The sequence below is a fragment of the Neophocaena asiaeorientalis genome, unplaced genomic scaffold (genome assembly GCF_003031525.2).
Source record: "Neophocaena asiaeorientalis asiaeorientalis breed wild unplaced genomic scaffold, Neophocaena_asiaeorientalis_V1.1 scaffold505, whole genome shotgun sequence".
In the NCBI taxonomy this organism is placed as follows: domain Eukaryota; kingdom Metazoa; phylum Chordata; class Mammalia; order Artiodactyla; family Phocoenidae; genus Neophocaena; species Neophocaena asiaeorientalis.
Window position 1 is genome coordinate 3,744,522 of NW_020174704.1, and position 19,647 is coordinate 3,764,168.

The 19,647-nt window shown below is 37.1% G+C and overlaps 1 protein-coding gene across 2 annotated transcripts in view; it reads right to left on the reverse strand.

Moving 5' to 3' along the window:
• FHL5 (four and a half LIM domains 5) overlaps positions 1–19,647 on the reverse strand; it is a 36,712-nt gene that overhangs the window by 2,898 nt on the left and 14,167 nt on the right. Inside the window, exons 2-6 of one of the 2 annotated variants that reach the window (XM_024759312.1) lie at positions 19,330–19,333; positions 9,908–10,068; positions 8,873–9,047; positions 6,700–6,869; positions 2,086–2,272 (exon numbers count right to left, since the gene is read on the reverse strand). In XM_024759312.1, the coding sequence (XP_024615080.1) occupies positions 2,086–2,272; positions 6,700–6,869; positions 8,873–9,047; positions 9,908–10,063 (688 nt within the window). In that variant the 5' untranslated portion in view covers positions 10,064–10,068; positions 19,330–19,333. Of the gene's footprint in view, positions 1–2,085; positions 2,273–6,699; positions 6,870–8,872; positions 9,048–9,907; positions 10,076–19,329; positions 19,334–19,647 lie in introns of both variants that reach the window. The other variant, XM_024759313.1, reaches the window with a different exon arrangement.

Genomic DNA, 19,647 nt, shown 5'->3' on the forward strand with positions numbered 1-19,647 from the left:
CTCTAAAAAAAAAAAAAAAAAAAAAAAAAAAAAAGCTGTGCTCAGTGATTGACCTGTAACAACCCATCAGAAAAATCACATGAATCTGTGATGGGTCAGAAATGAAACTCATCAAGTTCAGGGCTTGTGTAGGCACTTTTGGATCAGTATTAGCCATTTGGGTCCCCAGAAAATTTTCAAACCATTTTGAGTTGTTTAATTTTCTCATTTCTTCATGGAACAGCGCCACCCCCACCCCCAATTTTTTTTTCTGGCCAATTCAAGAAAAGTATTGTAGAATAAATTGACTAAATCCATTGGGCAGTGATTGCAGATTCTACTAAGATTTTGCTGCTCCAGTTACTGTTGCATTTATGGAAGTCCCATTTCTAACTAAAACCAGTAGAGATGGTGGCTTATTCTCTTGGCTTTAGGAGTCGCCAGATGTATAGAAGCAGGAGAGCAGAGTGGTTAAGAGCCCAAGATTTGGAGCCCTATAGTCTGGGATTGCCAGCGTAAGCCCTTGAAAGGGCTGGAGAGGTGACATAGCTGAGGGATAGAGACAAGGTGGAAGCAACAAAGGGGCCATGCCCTACATAACGGGCCAGCCACTCAGCTCCATATGACCGTGACCTGGCCGGGAATGTGAGGGTAGTCTGCTCACCCTGGGCAGGCTCTTTGTTTACTTTTAGGCTACAGAGATGGATTTTACATTAGTTGTTTACAAACAAGTGCAGGCCAAACAAACCATGCTTGCTGGCCAGATATAGCCCATAGGCCAGTGTGAGATTCTGAAAAACATGGTGCTTTCCTTGTACGGAGAGACAGAGCTATGTTCTTTTCATCCAGGAAACTCCCTCCCTTGCAAGTAAGTGAAAGCCTGTCAAGCTGGGTTTGCAGCAAAACTCTTTATTTGAAGCTGAACAAATATTCAGTTTTACTCTGTGATATCTTTGAAGATAGAGGAGGAGAAAAAGGATAAAATAATCTTTAATTCTGTGTTATATAGACTGAGCTAAAAGTGAAATATGACCAAAGAGTACTAGGAATGGAGAACAGAAGTATAGTTCTGTTATTCGGTGACCATACATTGCCTAAAAGAATAGCTGTTGGATTTCTCAGGTGTGATGAGCTCTTCAGTTCCTTTACTACAGGATTAGCATTTTAGAAGTGTCTCTAAGGAAAACATAATGCTCTTTTTACCTTGAAAATCCATTTAACACAGATTGATTTACCATTTATGTTATTTTCAAATCATGTCATGTATATTTTGTTTCTTCAACAGAATGCTATCTTTTTTTTTTTTATCTCATCTATTCACAATTAAAACTTATTGTAGGGCTTCTCTGGTGGCGCAGTGGTTGAGAGTCCGCCTGCCGACGCAGGGGACACGGGTTCATGCCCCGGTCTGGGAAGATCCCGCGTGCCGCGTAGCGGCTGGGCCCGTGAGCCATGGCCGCTGAGCCTGCGCGTCTGGAGCCTGTGCTCCGCAACGGGAGAGGCCACAGTAGTGAGAGGCCCACGTACCGCAAAAACAAACAAACAAAAAAACTTATTGTAAGTGAATAGAAAGCAAAGAGAATAATATATTTGTTAGAAGCATCTTAAATTGAGGTTTAATTAATTCCTGACCTATGCTATCCTAATTATTAGAGCTTCAGATTTTTGCACAGTACTTGCATTTAATTAAAACGTTATCTATTTTAAGGCCCTGTTACCCTTGTTTGGAATTCAGCAGCATTTTGTTTTAATAGTATCCCTTCCCCCACTCAACTCCTTAAAGTTCTGCCTCAGATCAGGCCTCCTTGTGAAGGTCTTCTCCGCTCATCTTATCCTCCTTCTTCCCTGAATTATTACTTTATGTAGAGTCAGTACCGTGAGGTTTAGTGTTAATTACCCTCTACAGAGCATAGCTACCTTAATTACACTCTATACTTGCCTTGAGGGTTGTGCGTAATATTTATATATAGGTACCCATGTTTATTTCAAAAGGAAACATAAAGGAAAGATCATTCATTTTTAAATTGCATTTCCTGAATTAAATACATAGCATTTACAGAGCCATACCTGTCTCATGGTAGGACCATATTAAACTGAATAACTCACCAATAATAGGCTTGGTGCAGGTGGCACACTTTTTGGCATAAAGATGATTGTAGCAGTCCAAGCAGAATGCATAATCATCTCTGGACATGAAGTCTTCTTCACAGAGCTCTTTCCTACAGCCACTGCACACAAAACACTCTTTGTGCCATGGCTGGTCACAAAACATTATCCCACCTGAAGTAATCACCTGGCAAATGATCACAAAAAAGGCAATGACTGTGGAAGTTATTACAATTCAGACCTTTTGTGATTCTCTTCTGTGCCCACAAGTGGTACTTTGGGCTACTCTATCACATTGTGTCAGGATGTCTTTTCCCTGTGATTTTTTTGAATCTATGAGAAACAGAAGGCTACAGGGATTAAATAGGGCTGGTGATACATGTCCTAATTTTTCTCCTACAATGGAACAGAAAGGAAGCAGGACCATAATGAACTCAGGAAGATGAAAAAGAAATAGGCCCTTGATTCCTTTGCTCATCTTTCTCTTTCTTGTTGTTTTTCAAAGATGTTTTTAGAGCTAAGATATCTTATATGCTATGTTCTTATGTCCATGTATAACTTTTAAAGATCCTAAGAAAAAAAAAGCTATTTTTCTTCCTGAATGCTTTATTCCAGCAGTAGTAACCCTGAAAGGAATTGATCAACACCATAATCTGCTAATAATGAATAATATTTCTGAGGTGTTTTTTCAGTCTTCAACCCTGTTCTTAACTTCTTCTTAACATTCTCGACATGCTGACACAGTAGGGACTATTATCTTTCTCCCTTTAGAGATGAGCAACTACTAAGAGTTGGAGTAGTTAAGTCACTTGCTAGGGTCACACAGAGCTAGCATTCAAACCTGCACAGCCTTATTCCGCAGCCCATGTGCTTAACCGAGAACACAGTACTGAGATTAGATCACTTTGCACTGATAAGCAGTTGACAAGTCTTTGTTGAATGAATGAACAAACACTAAGGGAAAAGTTTGGAAAACAACTCCAGTATTGTATCTAGCACAAATAGGGGTGCTCTGGGCAACTATGTGAGTTTTCAGCATTAGGGCTCAAAGTCATAAGTGCTGGTTGTACATTGAACCTTAATGTGTGATATGCTAGGGTTTTGCAGAGATGCTTGTTATTCCTCCGTAAGATTTATTTTCTAAACCAGTTTAATCTGGATTTTACTTTTTTAAAGGCTGAGATATCTTTATTTAAAAATCATCTGGAAAAATATTAGACAACTCTTCTTGTGTAGCAATTTTTAAGTCACAGCATCTTTCAGATCCACGGCTCTTGAGGTCCTGGGTTGTCCGGGGAACCTGGCATATGCTCATGAAATGTCTTAAAATGACTGAAGCAGTGTGATATCTGAGATGCCGCCTGTAATCTTTGTATGCAAATTAAGTAGATATAGAAAAAGTAGTCTATTCTAAGCCATCCTATTGTGGCATCTAAGTATCCTATAGCCGTCCTATAGGATACTTGTCTATCCTATAGGCTTTTGAAAAGATGATTCTAAAAAACAGTTTAAAATCTTACAATGACTATCTTAAAAATTAAAGACACTTGATAGAAAGTTATTTTTCACAAAGGAGGAAAAGTATACTATTCTAAATAAGTAAATAGGAAACATAATGGTGTGTGTGAGCTAAAGCAATTTAAAATGCCCCCCTACTGACTTCAGATGCCTTACAGAAGGCACAGCAGAGTTCCAGATTCCTTTGATTTGTTTGGTCAAATGATTAGCAGGCAATGCTTAAAAGATTCAAAACTTGAAAACTGTATTCACAGCAAAATAAAACTTGATGTACCCTCCAAAGATTGTTTCATTAGGGAGAAGAAACTCTGGAACATTAAAAATTGTTTGCTTGTGATTATATTCTTTTGAAGAGGCAGACGGGCTAAGATGAAGTCTAATATCCAAGGGTGGTTTTCGCTACTGATTGGTCCCAGGATTTAGAACAAGTTTCTTCTCTGGCAAAGTGGAGGCAATAATGATTTTGCACCCAGTGGATGAAAGCTGATGAATCACAGAATAGTCTATGTGAAACTTGAGGAGTTTGAATTCAGAGTACTACAGTTTGAGGTTACTTGCTTTTTGGTAGAAAATAGATTTTATTTTGTGAAACTAAAATGTATGAAAAAAGTTCTATGGGCCTGATGGTCAACTAGTTTTTGCTTATTTGCTTTTGTTTTATATTTGGTCTTTGGCTTGGGTTGAAACAAATTGTTTTTCTTCAGCTTGGATCATCTTGATCCGAAACATTTATATCCAGCTTTACTTAAAGGACTTGTGGTTTTAAGAAATTAAATAGAAAATAATCTGGCATGTTGTGATCTGTCTACTACCCAATAGAAACATTTCATAAATTTTTCGGTGACTTCAAATCATGTCCTAAATATAGGGCAGGCTCCTCTAACCTGGGAAACGCCAGGGCTTTGGCCCCAGATAGTGCTCAGCTCTGATGATGTACTAGAGAAGTTCTCTTGACTCTTTATGGCACTGAAAGAAACTTTGTACTGTGTGCCCAACAAATGATTTTAAGATGAGTCTCATGAGTGCCATTAATATTTTAGTGTAAGTCCTTAAGAAACGTAGCCTAAAAATGGCCAACTTAGTTGTCCCGCAAAACAGTGAGATAAATATTTTATTTCCAGCATCCCTTTCTAAATGCATGTCACTGACTGATAATTTTTCGGAGCTTCATCTGTCACAGAGTCATAGGGTCTGTTTCTTGTAAAGTCATTTTCTAAGTTGTTGGAAGTCTTCGGGTGTAAGATGGTTTTGTAGCATGTTACTTTCAACTGTAATTTTCAGCCCTCATGACAGTGTAATTTAATAATTATAACATAGGGGTTGATTGATGCCTCTTCAAATGCAGTACCAGTATTTTAAACATATGTGGAAAATCGTTGGGTGTGTGTATGTTTGTACATGCATTTGTAGAAAGTGGCAATGACAATTCAGATGCAAGTATGCAAATGGTCTTAAGAGACCTGCCAGAGTAGCCTGTAGATCAAAAATGTTTAGAAACCACTGGACTTATCCAATATGTTTTCATGATTCAAGCTTTCTCATCACAAGTTATAGGGTTATTTGAAACTTATGATGCCTCACAGGTCAAGAATTTCTTTGAGAACATCAATATATATTTATGGAATACAGACAGACTTTATCAAGGTGATAGAGATGAGTGACTTTCATGTAAAAGCTTAGAGGATACAAAAAGAATTGGACCATGTTTACTTGAAAAAAAATGACTTTTTTTCCTATTGGAAAATATGTTTTGAATGGGTGTCCAAGTTGAAAGGCGCTGCATGGAGCTCTGGAGTTGGGGGTGAAGGAAACCACTTGCAGTTCTTAAGTCATCTTTCTGTCTTTCTGTCTAATGAATTTCCCTAAAGATCTTGTCAGTCTCTTGAGTGTCACTCTCTTATCTATCCACTCTTTTTTTTTTCTAACATCTTTATTGGGGTATAATTGCTTTACAATGGTGTGTTAGTTTCTGCTGTATAACGAAGTGAATCAGCTATACATGTACATATATGCCCATATCCCCGCCCTCTTGAGCCTCCCTCCCGCCCTCCCTATCCCACCCCTCTAGGCGGTCACAAAGCACCAAGCTGATCTCCTGTGCTATGCGGCTGCTTCCCACTAGCTATCTATTTTACATTTGGTAGTGTGTATATGTCCATGCCACTCTATCTCTTTGTCCCAGCTTACCCTTCCCCCTCCCTGTGTCCTCAAGTCCATTCTCTATGTCTGCGTTTTTATTCCTGTCCTGCCCCTAGGTTCATCAGAACCATTTTTTTTAAGATTCCATATATATGTGTTAGCATACAGTATTCGTTTTTCTTTTTCTGACTTACTTCGCTCTGTATGACAGACTCTGTGTCCGTCCACCTCACTACAAATAACTCAATTTCGTTTCTTTTTATGGCTGAGTAATATTCCATTGTATATATGTGCCATATCTTCTTTATCCATCCATCTGTTGATGGACACTTTGGTTGGTTCCATGTCATGGCTATTGTAAATAGTACTGCAATGAACACTGTGATACATGACTCTTTTTGAATTATGGTTCTCTCAGGGTATATGCCCAGTAGTGGGACTGCTGGGTCATATGGTAGTTCTGTTTTTATCTACTCTTTAGAAATATAAAAGCTTCAAGCTTAGAAGACATTTATATTGCTTGGACATGATGTGAGGAGTGAAATATCCTGTTTAAATTGGTTCCCTTAGTCACTCTGTGAGACAAATCCATATCTCTCTGAAATTAAATGGATCAAAAATTTTCTAAGAAATATTTTGTATTCAAAGAGAGACGTGGGCCCTCTACCAGAATATGTGAAATCTTGCCTGAACAGCTGTGAATGGAACTGGAATATCAAATCACTTAAGCCTTTGGAACATTAAATTCATGTTCTGGGTGGAATTTTATGGTGATAAAAATAGATGGGCCTCTTCACTGTGACAGGTAGTGCTTTCGAACATGTTGGAATTCAAAATTAACATGAATGTGCAAAGATGGATATGACATGATAGTATCAGTTCATTGCAAACATATAATGCTGCTACAAAGCGATGGTTTGGAAGATTTCACAAGCTTCATCCTCTTTAGATATTTACCTCCTTAAAAAAGCTGCAGTAGTGAGCAAACTCCATCTCAAAACACGGCACACAATAATTGCCACTCTCTGTGGAAATCAAAGGTTTAGCTCCTATTGGCTGTCGGCAATGCTCGCACACAAGGCAGGTTTCATGCCAGTAGTTTCCCTTAAATTTCATTTTCCGGGAACCTGTACCCCCAAAGTAAGAACCTGTTAGTACAAATCAAGCATAATTGTTCTTTTAAGCAATGATATGTCAAATTACTTAAAATATATACTGAAGTTAAGGTGAAAAAAGCAATCATCCATATAGAAAAAATAGCGTTTACTGGTTTCCAAAACATTTATCTGAAAAAAGAGGTCAATAAATAGAGTTCAGCCTACGATGATGGTGAATCACTCTTTCGCTGGAAACTCTTGTGCTGTTTCACAATTTTGAGATGTGAAAGTACTATAAATGTAGACTCTGAAAGGCTGCACATGCTTCAGATAAACTGGGACGTAATAAGCATTACAGGGATATTAGGAATGCCCAAGGTACAAACTCCTGAGATTGATGGTGTGTAGTTATGGTCTCCTAGAAAATCTTTGAACCTATAATAAGAAAATGAGAGAGAATTGTTTGTATGCTGCTGTCCATAGGGATTGAGAAGAGGATCAAAACAGAGAATTAGTACTTGCCTAAAGGTGTAACAATTTACTTGGATCCTTGTTTTCCCTGAGAGAAAATAAAGATGACTGACCTTCACACCAGTTTGTGTTGAGCTACAAAAGGATGATTGGTCCCATTGTCCTATGATGGCTTATGTTTTCTGATGCTATTGGTTCTGCCTAGGACAGGGTGTTCACTGCAGTGTTAGTATAATTTATTGGTATAGATTTTATCTTTATTCCATGGCTCAGTTTCTGGTTCAAAATGTTTCTATGAATTAGGTTTATGAAAAAACACAAAGGACAGTACTTTGCCCACTGGAGACAGAAAGAATAATCTTTTCATGTCTAAAGTACACTAAATGAGATAAAGAGATAACAGAAATATGTCTTTCTGCAAAGCAGGGTTTTGTATAGTATAGTCCCCCCCTTTATCTGTGAGGGATACCTCCCACGACCCCCAGTGGACGTGTAACACTGCAGACAATACCGAACCCTATATATAAATACTATGTTTTTTTCCCATACATACAGAGCTATGTTAAAGTTTATTTATAAATTAGGCATTGCAAGAGATTAACAACAATAACATAATAAAATAGAACAGTTATAACAGTATACTGTAATAAAAGTTATGTGAATGTGGTCTCTCTCTCAAAATATCTTATTGTACAAGTTTAATGCCTTTTCCATCTTAAACAAGCACCTATCATGCTCTGTGGCCGTAACTTGCAGTTGGAGGTGCAAAACTAGCACGAATTTCTTTTTCCTCCTTCACAATTTCATGGATGGAAAATTTGTTCTTACATTAGATCTTAGCAAACTCAGCATACAATTTCTTTCCTTATTGAGAACTTCCTTTTCATTTAAAGGAAGAACTTTATGGCTTTTCTTTGGCATACCTGAATGGCCAGCATCACTGCTCTTGCACTTTGAGGCCATTATTAACTAAAATAAGGGTTTCTTGAACACAAGCACTGCAATACAGCAACAGTCTGATCTGATAACTGAGATGGTTATTAAGTGACTACTGGCCAGGATGCTCTGGACAAAGAGATGATTCACGTCATGGGCAGGATGGAGGGTTATTTCATCACACTACTTAGAAGAGCACACAGTTTAAAACTTAAGAAACTTTTACTGTTGGAATTTTCCACTTAATATTTTCAGACTTAATATTTTTGGCCTCGGGTAATTTTTGTTTGTTTTTTTGCGGTACGCGGGCCTCTCACTGTTGTGGCCTCTCCCGTTGCGGAGCACAGGCTCCGGACGCGCAGGCTCAGCGGCCATGGCTCACGGGCCCAGCCCCTCCGCGGCATGTGGGATCTGCCCGGACCGGGGCACGAATCCGTGTCCCCTGCATCGGCAGGCGGACTCTCAACCACTGCGCCACCAGGGAAGCCCCAGCCTCGGGCAATTTTAACCATGGAAAGTGAAACCGTGGATAAGGGGGGACTAATGTACTATACTCTTCCTGTGCTTGGGTTTAATTCAAAGCATTGCAGGTTCACTTATAGACCAGAAGTGCCTTGTGATCTTACCAGGCATGATGGTCTTCTTACAATGGAAGCACTTGGAGGAGCACTCGTTAGAATAGTACTCGGAGCACAGCAGGCACTCATCCTCGGCAGCAGAAGGCTTTTCCACCAAAGACTGATTGCGTTTGGCGTAATTGAAGCATCCTTCATGCCAGTGATGACCTTTGTAACAAAGATCCTTTGAGACAGTAAATAAAAGTTAATTAAGTATGTTTGTGACAAAACAGGCCATTTTATAAAACAATACCAAACACTCCTGGGACTCTGGTGCCAGTAGGTGGTGCTGGTAGCTTGAGGGCATGTTGTTATTGATACTGTTACCCATAGAGAGGAGACTCTCTGGGGCAATTAAGAACTAGAGCCTGGGGCTTCCTTGGTTGGTCACAAAAGACAGATGGAAAATAAGTGTACTCTCCTGTTTCTTCAAATTTCCTCTACCTTCCTTTTATAAACTATAAGAAAAGATTTTCATGGAATGATTTTTATTTTTAGGTTGTAACATCCTATTACTGTTTGAGATTTACCTAAACAAAATCTCAACACTAGTTAACTAAAACAAAGACCTTCCCCGCTACCCCCCAAAAAACGAGGGAAAAAATATAATAATGTGCATTCTGGGAGGAATGGGTGTATGTGTGAGAGGTATCAGCGCACAATGGTTTAATGAAGATGAGGCTAATGTGAAGTGAGAAGATACAGGTTTTTGAATCTTTATGGCTCCAATTATTTATATAGTTATTCACTTATACTCTTATCATTCTAGAAATAACATTTCAGCTGTGTAACTTTGGGCAAATAACTTCTTTAATCTTCAGCATCCTGAACTATCTCCCAAGATCATTGTAAGGATTAAAGTGTATCTTACGTGTCCCAGTGCTGAGCATAGTGCCTGGAACTTGATTGATGATAGCTTTGAAAATCCTTATATCTAGTAGCAGAGCGTTAGAGTATTAAGTCAACACTAAAGAAAAACAGGCATTCCAAAGCACTTGTCTGCTGTTCTTATGCAATAATTCTGTGAACTGAGGTAAGGCCTACCTTGGAATCTGATTCGATTGGTTCTTTGCACTCCTCACAATAGTTAGAAAAGGTACGATCATAACAAGTAACACAGTATGGATCGTGATCCTTTAGTACGTACTTCCCAAGAAGTGATGCCATGCAGTATTGACAATCAAATTGAGCAGTTGTCATTTTGGCTTAATCCTATGAATAAAAAAATAATTTACATATATAAAGGCAAATTTTTTTGATAAGATACATTATAAAGCCTCAATACAACACGAGTCAAGCACTTGAATAGATTTATATTTTCTTATATGAACACCCACCAATTTAGGAAATATGCTGTAGTCATGGTGACACTTGGAGTGATTTAGAAGAGGCTACTCTCCCATCTTGGCAGTTCCTGTGTGTTTTACTAGCAAAATGCATTAAACCAGCAGCCAGAGTGTGGAAAAAACATCTTGTATTCCTCATTCACTAATGTGGAATTCAATGAGAATGTAATGTGTGTTGAAATAGGACGGTTTCACCTCAAGGGTATAAATATGAACCGTCGATAGAGCTTTCACTGTCATCACTTACTGTCTTGTTGGAGAGTGCTGGAGGTGGAGTTCCATGGGGATAACAAGAGTCTTTTTTTTTGCTCTAACTGAAATAGAAATTACTGATCAAGTACATTGTCACTTTCCCTGCCATCCTTTTATTTCCCAATTCTTTGTCGGGTACCTAGTTAGGGTTCTGCACATTAGTCCTAAGGTCTTCCTGTACCATAGACTCTCCCTTGGGATGTCCTCCTTACCTGTGGCTTCAACCTCCCTAAATATACTGTTGACTTAAATCTCTAGCTTTAGCCTGTTCTTCATTTGCCTCCTGGACATCTCCACTTAAATGCCCCACACTTAGCTGGTCAAATAAAACTCCTCAGCAGTGAGGATTCAGCCCAAGTGTTAGGTCTTTGTGACTGCCACTGAGCAGTTTTCCAGATGTGGACATGCAGTTAAAACCATCAGAGGTAGAAAAGAGCTATCGGATTCTTCAGGTTTTAGGGCTAAACTAACATGTACACAGAAGGAAGAATAACAGCAGCATTTTATAGAATGAAAAACATAAAGCCAAGGTCAGGATAAGAATTCTAGTTATTTTGTAAATTAAAAAACAAAACACGTGGATTTCAAAAGGGTGTAATTAGGCATCGAACACAAGTTTTTCATTGTCACCAAAAATAGTACCACTGATTTTCTTGGAAAATAAATATATTGGGAACTATGAATATTTTCTAATTCTCCACATCAGAAATTTGTTTTTTAATTTTAGCAAAATCAGAAAATCAATTATTGTGATGATTTTTATAGCATTTTTCATGCCAGTTTTTATTTACTACATTCAAATTGCATTCTCACATATTTTGCCACCTTTTATTTTAATGATGAAGTTTCCAGCAGTGTCTTGCTGAATGTACATTATCATTAATTCTGTTTATAGCAGATCTTTACTAACAAAGAAAAGACTAAGGATTTAGAATATATGTGTCTTTTCCCAGGAAAGATGAAAATTCAGACTAGAAGTTCCCAGGGGAACATGGCAAAATTATCTGCAGGGAACACTGAATTCCCTATTTGATTAATTCCACAGGAATGTCCCTTTTTAGTGAATACAAACACACTAAAAGGATTGCTGAGAGCTTGGAAACTGGAGGAAATAGATCTAAATCCCCTGAAAGATTTAAAAATGCAAATTTTATTCACGTTCACAGTGATCAAGTTTTTATCTCTTAATGGTGAAATACGGTATATACCTTTAACTTTCATCACTTAATATGGAAAATACCATTTTCATTGTTAATATTTCTTTAGTTTTAGATGTATATAATAGCACCATGAAGCACAGCCTCTCAGGACTTAGGAACTCCCAGACTACTTCCATTTTGTGAGGCTTTTAGTATATTATAAAATGAAGAAACACCAAAGGTATCACAAAATTGGTAGAATTTCAAGTTTTTATTTTAAACAACACTCTAAATACAACATTATAATACCTGTACTTCATTTGGTGATCAGAAGTCTAAATATCTAAAATCTAAATAAATATTTATTTTATAATATAAATATTGATATAGAAATATATATCAGTGAATATAAATACTTGTCTAAATGTAAGTACAAGAAGATCCTGCCCCATCCCCATTCTAATCACATAATAGGCCTTGCTCCATAAAAATTCTTAACAAAATTGACCCTATTTTCTCCAGTTTTTTAAAGGAGAAAGTACATCTTATTCCATCTGTTTTTTAAAAGCAATGTCAGGGAGTTGGGGAGGGTGAGAAGAGTCAGTTCAATATCTCAGAACTATGTAATTTTGCATTTTATAGTTATACAGTGGGAGTAGGCATTTGGTCCAGGTCAACATGTGTTAGATGTCTACTCTGTAATAGTTGAAGTCCCTGCCCTCAAGAAGTCTGGATTCTCTTAGCTCTTACCTTGGTAATAGTGAATATAATTTGAGATAAGGAACAAACTGACCATTTGTGCTCTTATTCTTAGTTGGGGAAAGTACACTAAGAAATTCAGTCCTCATTTTCATAAAGTCTATCATTTAACTATGGGTATATGAATACATCTATATAGAGTTTCTTAGAGGTGTTATAACCATAAATATGATACACATTCCACTAGAACCATATAGAATTCTTAGCAACTAATAGAAAGGGGTGAGGAGCTACAGTAAAGGGAGACCTTTCTAAGAAGATTTGAAGGAAGTTAAGCTTTTTCAGGGCTGGTAGGAAGGAAGGAAGAGAAGAAGGATCTTGATTAGCAGGGAAGGAAGGGGAATAGACAAATGGGAGAATGGCAAAGGATTACATCTGAAGTTGGGGAATAGTGAGTCTTGCCAACAGATTTTCACCCGGGTCCATTCAGGATAAAGGAAGACCTTGAAACTATTTAAAGCTTTTCAAAGCTATTTGGACCTTTAATAAAAGCAGTTCTAAGTGGTGTGAGGGCAGGCAACAGAGGCAAGAGTATGAATTTTTCCAATCGGGTTACATTTTACCACCTCATTCGCTCCTAAACATCATTCTGTACTTTTTTTTTTTGGCCTTTGTCTCTTTTTTCCCCCCTCTTCTTTGTCCCTTACGTTAATATTTTTGAATAATCAGAGAATAACTAGTGTCCTCAAGAGCAGACCAAATGGCTAGTTTTTAATCATTTTCTAACAGGTAAAAACTGTAGGAAAGGGGATAGGGACTATATGATTCTCAGGAGCCCCCATCTGAGGGTTAATTTGGCAAAGATATTGAAAAATGTTTGCTTTCAAAGATTTAACATCCTTGAACAGAGCTGATTTATAATTATGAGTCATAAGAAATCTTAATAGTATCCCAATTGAATAGCATTTAACTCTTCCTGGCATGAACTTAGAAACATTAGTATCAATATCAATTAGACATTCTTGTCAAACTTTTCAAAAGGATTAGATTATATTCTTGCCAAACTTCTGTCGAAGTGATTCTGCAATTATGCAACAGTTTAAGCACAGAATTTTTATCATTGCATACTGGAGTTTTGGAAGACTGATTTAGAGGTACACCGATACATCAAAGAACCTATGAAGATAAGATAAATAGCTCAGAAGTCCAATGTCATGAACGCACTTGGCTTTCTTTTTCCAATTATCTCCCTTAGATTTTAGATTTCTACCTAAAAGCATGTGAGTTTATTGGTCCTAACTTCTGTAGCTGAGAATGCTGTTTCTTACATGTTATTTTTAAAACCAGGAATAATCTTGTGTCAAGTTATGTTATATGGTGAGTTAATGATTAGAAGTTTAATGCTGTGAGCAATATACTCACTTATATTTTTATTATGCTGAACAGATTCCCAAAAAGTATAGTTGAGAGAATATCAAGCAGGAGAGAGGCAAGGACTTGAGGCTATGCAGGGTATCTTTAATATGCTCTGGTTTGCAAGGCATCACACACCATTCATTCATTCTATAAACAGGTAAATATGTGTTTTTTTTTGCACAGTAATCTGCTAGAAGTTATGAAGGACATAAAAATAGAGTAGACTCAAATCCCATCCTCAGAGAGCCTATAATCCAGTAGGAAGAGTATGGACATTTTATAAATAACTAAACAAAGGTTTGGACGTGATAAGGAGAAATGAAAGGTTATAATAATTTAGAGCAATGGTTCTAAACACAATGCATGTTAGAATTTTTTAAATTTCCAAAGTGCAGTCCTATTTGAAACTGATTAAGTTGGGATTTCTGGGGGTAGAGAATGAGAATAAGGATTTTTCAGCTCCCAGAAGGTTCTAATGTCCAGTGATAATTAAAAAACACCAGTTAAGAGGAGGAGGAAGGAAATTACTTTTAGCTGGGAAAAATTCCGGAACAACTTAGAGAAAATAGCATTTGAATGGATCGTGTGGTAGCTATCATGGGTTGGTTCTCACAACCCTGGCTCTATCCTCCTCCTAGTTGGAGAGGTCAGGCAGCTAAAGACAACTCCTGGACCCTCTTACAGCTAGTGTTGAGGATGCAGATGTGGCTTTGCTAACTCCAAACAGGTGTGTGTACATTGGAAGGTGGGAGTGATGCGTTCCTGCTGCTGTTGCTGCTGGCAGGCTGGGTCGTAGAAATGTGAGTGGTTTCCCCCATTCAGAATGCCTGGACTCAGGTTTTCCAGGGTCCAGGGACTTGTTTTCGGGTTGTGAGAGGTAGTCGTGGTAGTGGTATCAGCGGTGGCAGCAGGTTCCTGACCTCTGGATTACAGGGCAGAATGGGTGCTGTGGTGGGCAAAGAGCAGCCTCTACCATCCTTGAAGGAATTGTTAAAAATACTAACAGTGAGTTCTAATGCTCCTGTGTGTTTCCTGAGAGCCATGTACTGTGTTAACCACTTTGTGTAGATTCTCTCTTAATCCTCACAACAATCCTGTAGGATGGGTCTATTATTAATATCTCAATTTGACAGATGAAGAAGCTTAGAGAGGCCAAGATAACTTGGCTGATAAAAATGCCAAATCCAGGATTTTATCCTACACCTGTCAGAAACTGAAGCCCAGGATCTGAGCCTGTGTAAACCTCTCCTTTCCTGAAGATGTTGAGGGAGGGCACTTGAGACTGACCAGCAGAATTAGGAAAGATGTTTATACTTGAATACATGAGGCCTGCGTGGAAAACAGCAAGTAATCTATTTGAAGTGGCTTGCAGGGCATGAGAAGGTACTGATTGGAGGACAAGTTTGGAAGAGTAGGCTGGGCAAGATCACCAATGGCCTAAGTTTCAAGCTAGAGATGAACATATGTTTTCTATAGAAAAGATATAACCACCGATGATTGAGAATAGATGAGTGAAGTGTTTTGAGCTGAGATTTGTGAAAATTAATGGAAATAGTGAGAGAAGGGATTGGAAGGTAGATATACCACAGACAGGAAATCGATAAGGAGTCTATTTTTTAATATTCCATTTAATCAACAAATATTATTAACCCCATATAAAAAGAGTTGTTTTGTGTATTTTGGACAAGATACATTTGTGTATTTTGAAGAAGAATTCTTATTGAGGAAATAATGGCCAGTCTATTAAAACTGACAAAATACATCATGTTACAAATTTAAAAAACAAAACAAAAACTATGACCCTCACCCAGACTAAAAACACACAACCTAGGCACCTCTGGGTAAAACTACTAAAAATCAAAGATAAATAACATCTTAAAAGTAGGTTAAAAGTATTACTTCCAGAGTAACAACATATTGAGAAGTTACCTACTTCTCAACAGAAAAAAATGGAAGGTAGACAATGGAAAGATAAAATGGCTGAAAGAAAATGGGAGCCAACCTAGAAGTCTATACTCAGGTAAAATATCTTCTGATAAAAAAGGTGAAGAAAAGATATTTTCAGACAATCAGAAACTGAATATATCAATAGCACACCCATATTAAAGTAAATACCAAACAGTGTTCTTCAAGGAAAAGGACACTGAGCTCAGATTGAAGCTTAAAGGGGTGAAAAACAACAAAAATTATAAGTATGTAGGTGAATCTGAATAAATATTAACAGAACAACTTTAAAGAATTTGAACACTTGGGCAAAATGGGAAGCTTCAAAAATAAGTAAAACATTAAAACGGACACAAGAAGAAATATAAAATTTTAACTGGTTGGTAACTATTAGAGAAACTGAATTTGAAATTAAAAGCCTACATATAAAGTAAAATACAAGGCCACATGGCTTCTCCAGTGGATTTTACCAAGATTTAGGAAGAAATAACACCAATATTAACAAACTGTACCAAATAATTAAAAACAAGAAACATGATCCACTTAATTTTGAACCCATTAAAACTTTGATTACCAAAATATAAAAACATGAGAAAAATTTATAGGCCAATCATACTCATAATAGTAAATTTTGCAGTAAATACAAAAAATGTAGCACAGACAATAACTAATTGAATCCAGTGATATATGAAAAAGTTAATATCATGATAAGCTGAGTTTATCCCAGGAATGCAATTTTAGTTTAAAATTGAGAATCACTGTATTTTACCACATTTACCAAATGAAAGAGTAAGCCATATACTTAGCAGATGCAGAAAAGACTGATAATTTAAAAAATTGCTCATTGAAGGATACTATTAATAATGAAAAGCAAGCCACAAAATGACAGATTAATAGATGATATTTACCGCGTATATAACTGACAAAGGATTAAAATGTAGAATATATAAAACATCAATAAGAATTAAAAATAAACTAATGGAAAAATGGGCAAAAGATATAAGAAAAATATTTTTCATTTTAAAATGACAGATATTCTAAAGGAAGCTCATTCAACTCAGTATGAAATAATTTGTACTCATGGTCAGAAAAAATTAACAAGTCTGACAATATGAAATGTTGGTGAGGATAAGGAGCAACTGGAACTCACACACTGAAATAAGAATGAACGATGAATGGATAAACCACTCTGAATACCAATTTTTCATTATATTGTAAAGTTGAATATGTATCCTTCATATGACTCAGTAATTTCTCCCCTAAATGTGTGACTCATAAAATCTTGCAAAGGTCACCTGAAAGAATGTTCGTGGCAGCATAGTTTATAGTAGCCCTAGTAGCAGGAGACTCTGAATGTCTATCAGAGGGAGAATAGATAAATAAGTAGATGTATGGTCATATAACATACTGCTGTATGGCAATAAAACAGATGAATTACAGGTGCCCTCCTTAATACAGATAAACCTCACTACTGAGTGAACTAAGTAAGTTATAAAATAGTAAATACACCATGATTGCATTTTTATAAAGTTAAAAAACAACCAAAATTGATTATTAGGAATTATGATAAATATATGGTAGCATGTTATTAAACATAATAACTGTTATTAAAACTGTTTAAAAAAGCATGATGATGATGATAAACACAAGAATTAGGATGCAATTGAAGATTATCTAACTTCTGGAGTTAGTTGGGATTAGGAAGTTGTTTCTACTATGGAAAATATTTGATTCTTAAGCCAAATTATGTTTATACCTTGCATAAATTAGAAACGTTATTTTCTATATATGTAATGTTTTGTTTTTAATAGTTTAAAAAATGAGTGGGTGATAAATGAGTAGAGGTAGTATTGATATATATTAAACTGTTCTTTCCTTATGTTTGTCAACAGAGAAGTAATCCATATGGATGTAGTAATATCCTGAGAATATTTTTGTGTGCTAATGGTGGTCATGGAGTTTATTGTCCAAACAGCGAAGATATGGGGATAATTGTGGGCTGATTCAAAGGGTAAATTTCTCAGGGTGACCATTTCGGATGCAAAAGAGAGAAGGAGACAAAGTTTTCTCTCTTTCTTTCAATACTGTTACCATGAAAGTGTGCAAAGCCAAAACATGGTTCCGATATGTATGATCTTTGTCATATTACTTTACAATAAGACACGAACTGTGTCTTACTGTCGTGTCAGATTACAAGTTTCAAAAGTAAGAGAGGGCTTTTACTTTTTATGGTGAAATTGAAACGTACTAGGATATAATTTGGGCCTTCTGGTTTCCAATAATGTCTCTATGTTGGTGTGGTTTTGAGGAATTTTATTTACTTGAGGGAGTTGAATTACCATATATCCTATATTCTAAATATCAAATATAAGTTGTTACATTGATTTGATTATAGCTTTCTTTGTTCCATGTGGAGGCAGGCAGTACTATATAAAACCATCAAATTGATTATGTGTCTTGATAAGAGGATATACAGTAAATGGTATTTAAGATTACTTCTATCTCTACTACATGATTTGTAAATTTTGCTAAATGGGTGAAAATAATGCCACAATCACTACTTTTGCACATACGTAAAAGTGCACTATTCTTCAGTTCAAAGTGTGTTGGGTTTTCTGGCTTAATTTTCATCTGGTTATTCAAAGTAGCCTCATTCAGCCTGTATAAATACATTGCTGTTCATCTGAGAGTGCTACATGACTATTTCAATTGCCCGTTCAGGTCTTTCACTGATTCTGTGAAGTAGATCTGTTTCTGCTTTTCTTTAGGAAAGAACTTGAAAGAATTGAAATCTAAAGGGCATAAGGAGTATTAAAATGCTCTTGGGAAATGTTAGTTCAGAATGCTGACGTCTTTGAAACTTGTGTGATTGATATACGGAACTTGGGTGAAGACGGAAAGTGGATGCAGAATCTTAATTTGAACTGTACCTAAGCGAATTTACCTGTGCTAGTTTTTCCATTTAGGATTTTCATTTGAACTCTTGCTGTGAGGGCAGATAGGGGCAGATGGCCAGTCAAGGGCACTTTGGAAGCCTCACTGATGAAAGTATATTGCTCTGTGCTCTATAAGGAGTTATAGAAACCGTCTTCAGTGTGTGGTTATGCAATCCGCCTACTCTGCCAAGGCAGTGGTTTCAATCATTCTCCCCTCTCTCCCTGCCTGTACCCCCTACGTATATTTACTGGGTACCATATCCTGTTGATTCCACTTCAGAAGCATTCCTTAAATCTTTGTTTAGGCCCTCCTCGTATCTCTGATGGACCATAGTGGCTTACATCGAACTGAAGATATTATTAAAAGTTTCCCCCTCTACCGAGGGGAACCAAGCACGTTTCTACTCTATGAATTTTGCTCTCTAAATAAGCTCAATTTCCCTGGGAGTTCCAGAACATCTTCCACAATACTCAAGAAAAATCTCAGACACATGATCATCTCCCTTCCTTGGAGAAAAGCCTCCAACAGCTCTTCTTTGACGATAAAATAAAGTCCATTACTTAGCATAGAGACCCTTTGCTACTTTGTCTACTTTTCTCACTGTCTCTTCATCCCTTTCCTAACCCTGTACCATCTGATACACACGCACCACACCTATGCTTTAGCCACTTCTCGTGACTCGCTGTTCTTGATATACTATGTCTTTTTACACCTTTGAGCCTTCACATATGACTTTTCTTCTATCTCTAATGACTTTCTTCTTGTCACCACACCGCCCCCCCCCGCCTTGACCACCTACTTCTCGGTCAAGGTCCAGCTAAAAATCTTTCTCTCGGCAGCTTTCTCAGATCACTCTGGACACAAGTTGCTCCCATTAGTTCATACATATGTCTCTTTTTCTTTTGCCACATTTGGTAACAGTTATTTTGTACTGTGTGTGTCTCTCTCACTTCAACACACAGTTGACAATTTGGGTGGACTTAAATGAGATATATGAAAAAATATATCCTCCAAAGTCTGTGTAAACTAGGCCAGACAAAATAAGTATATG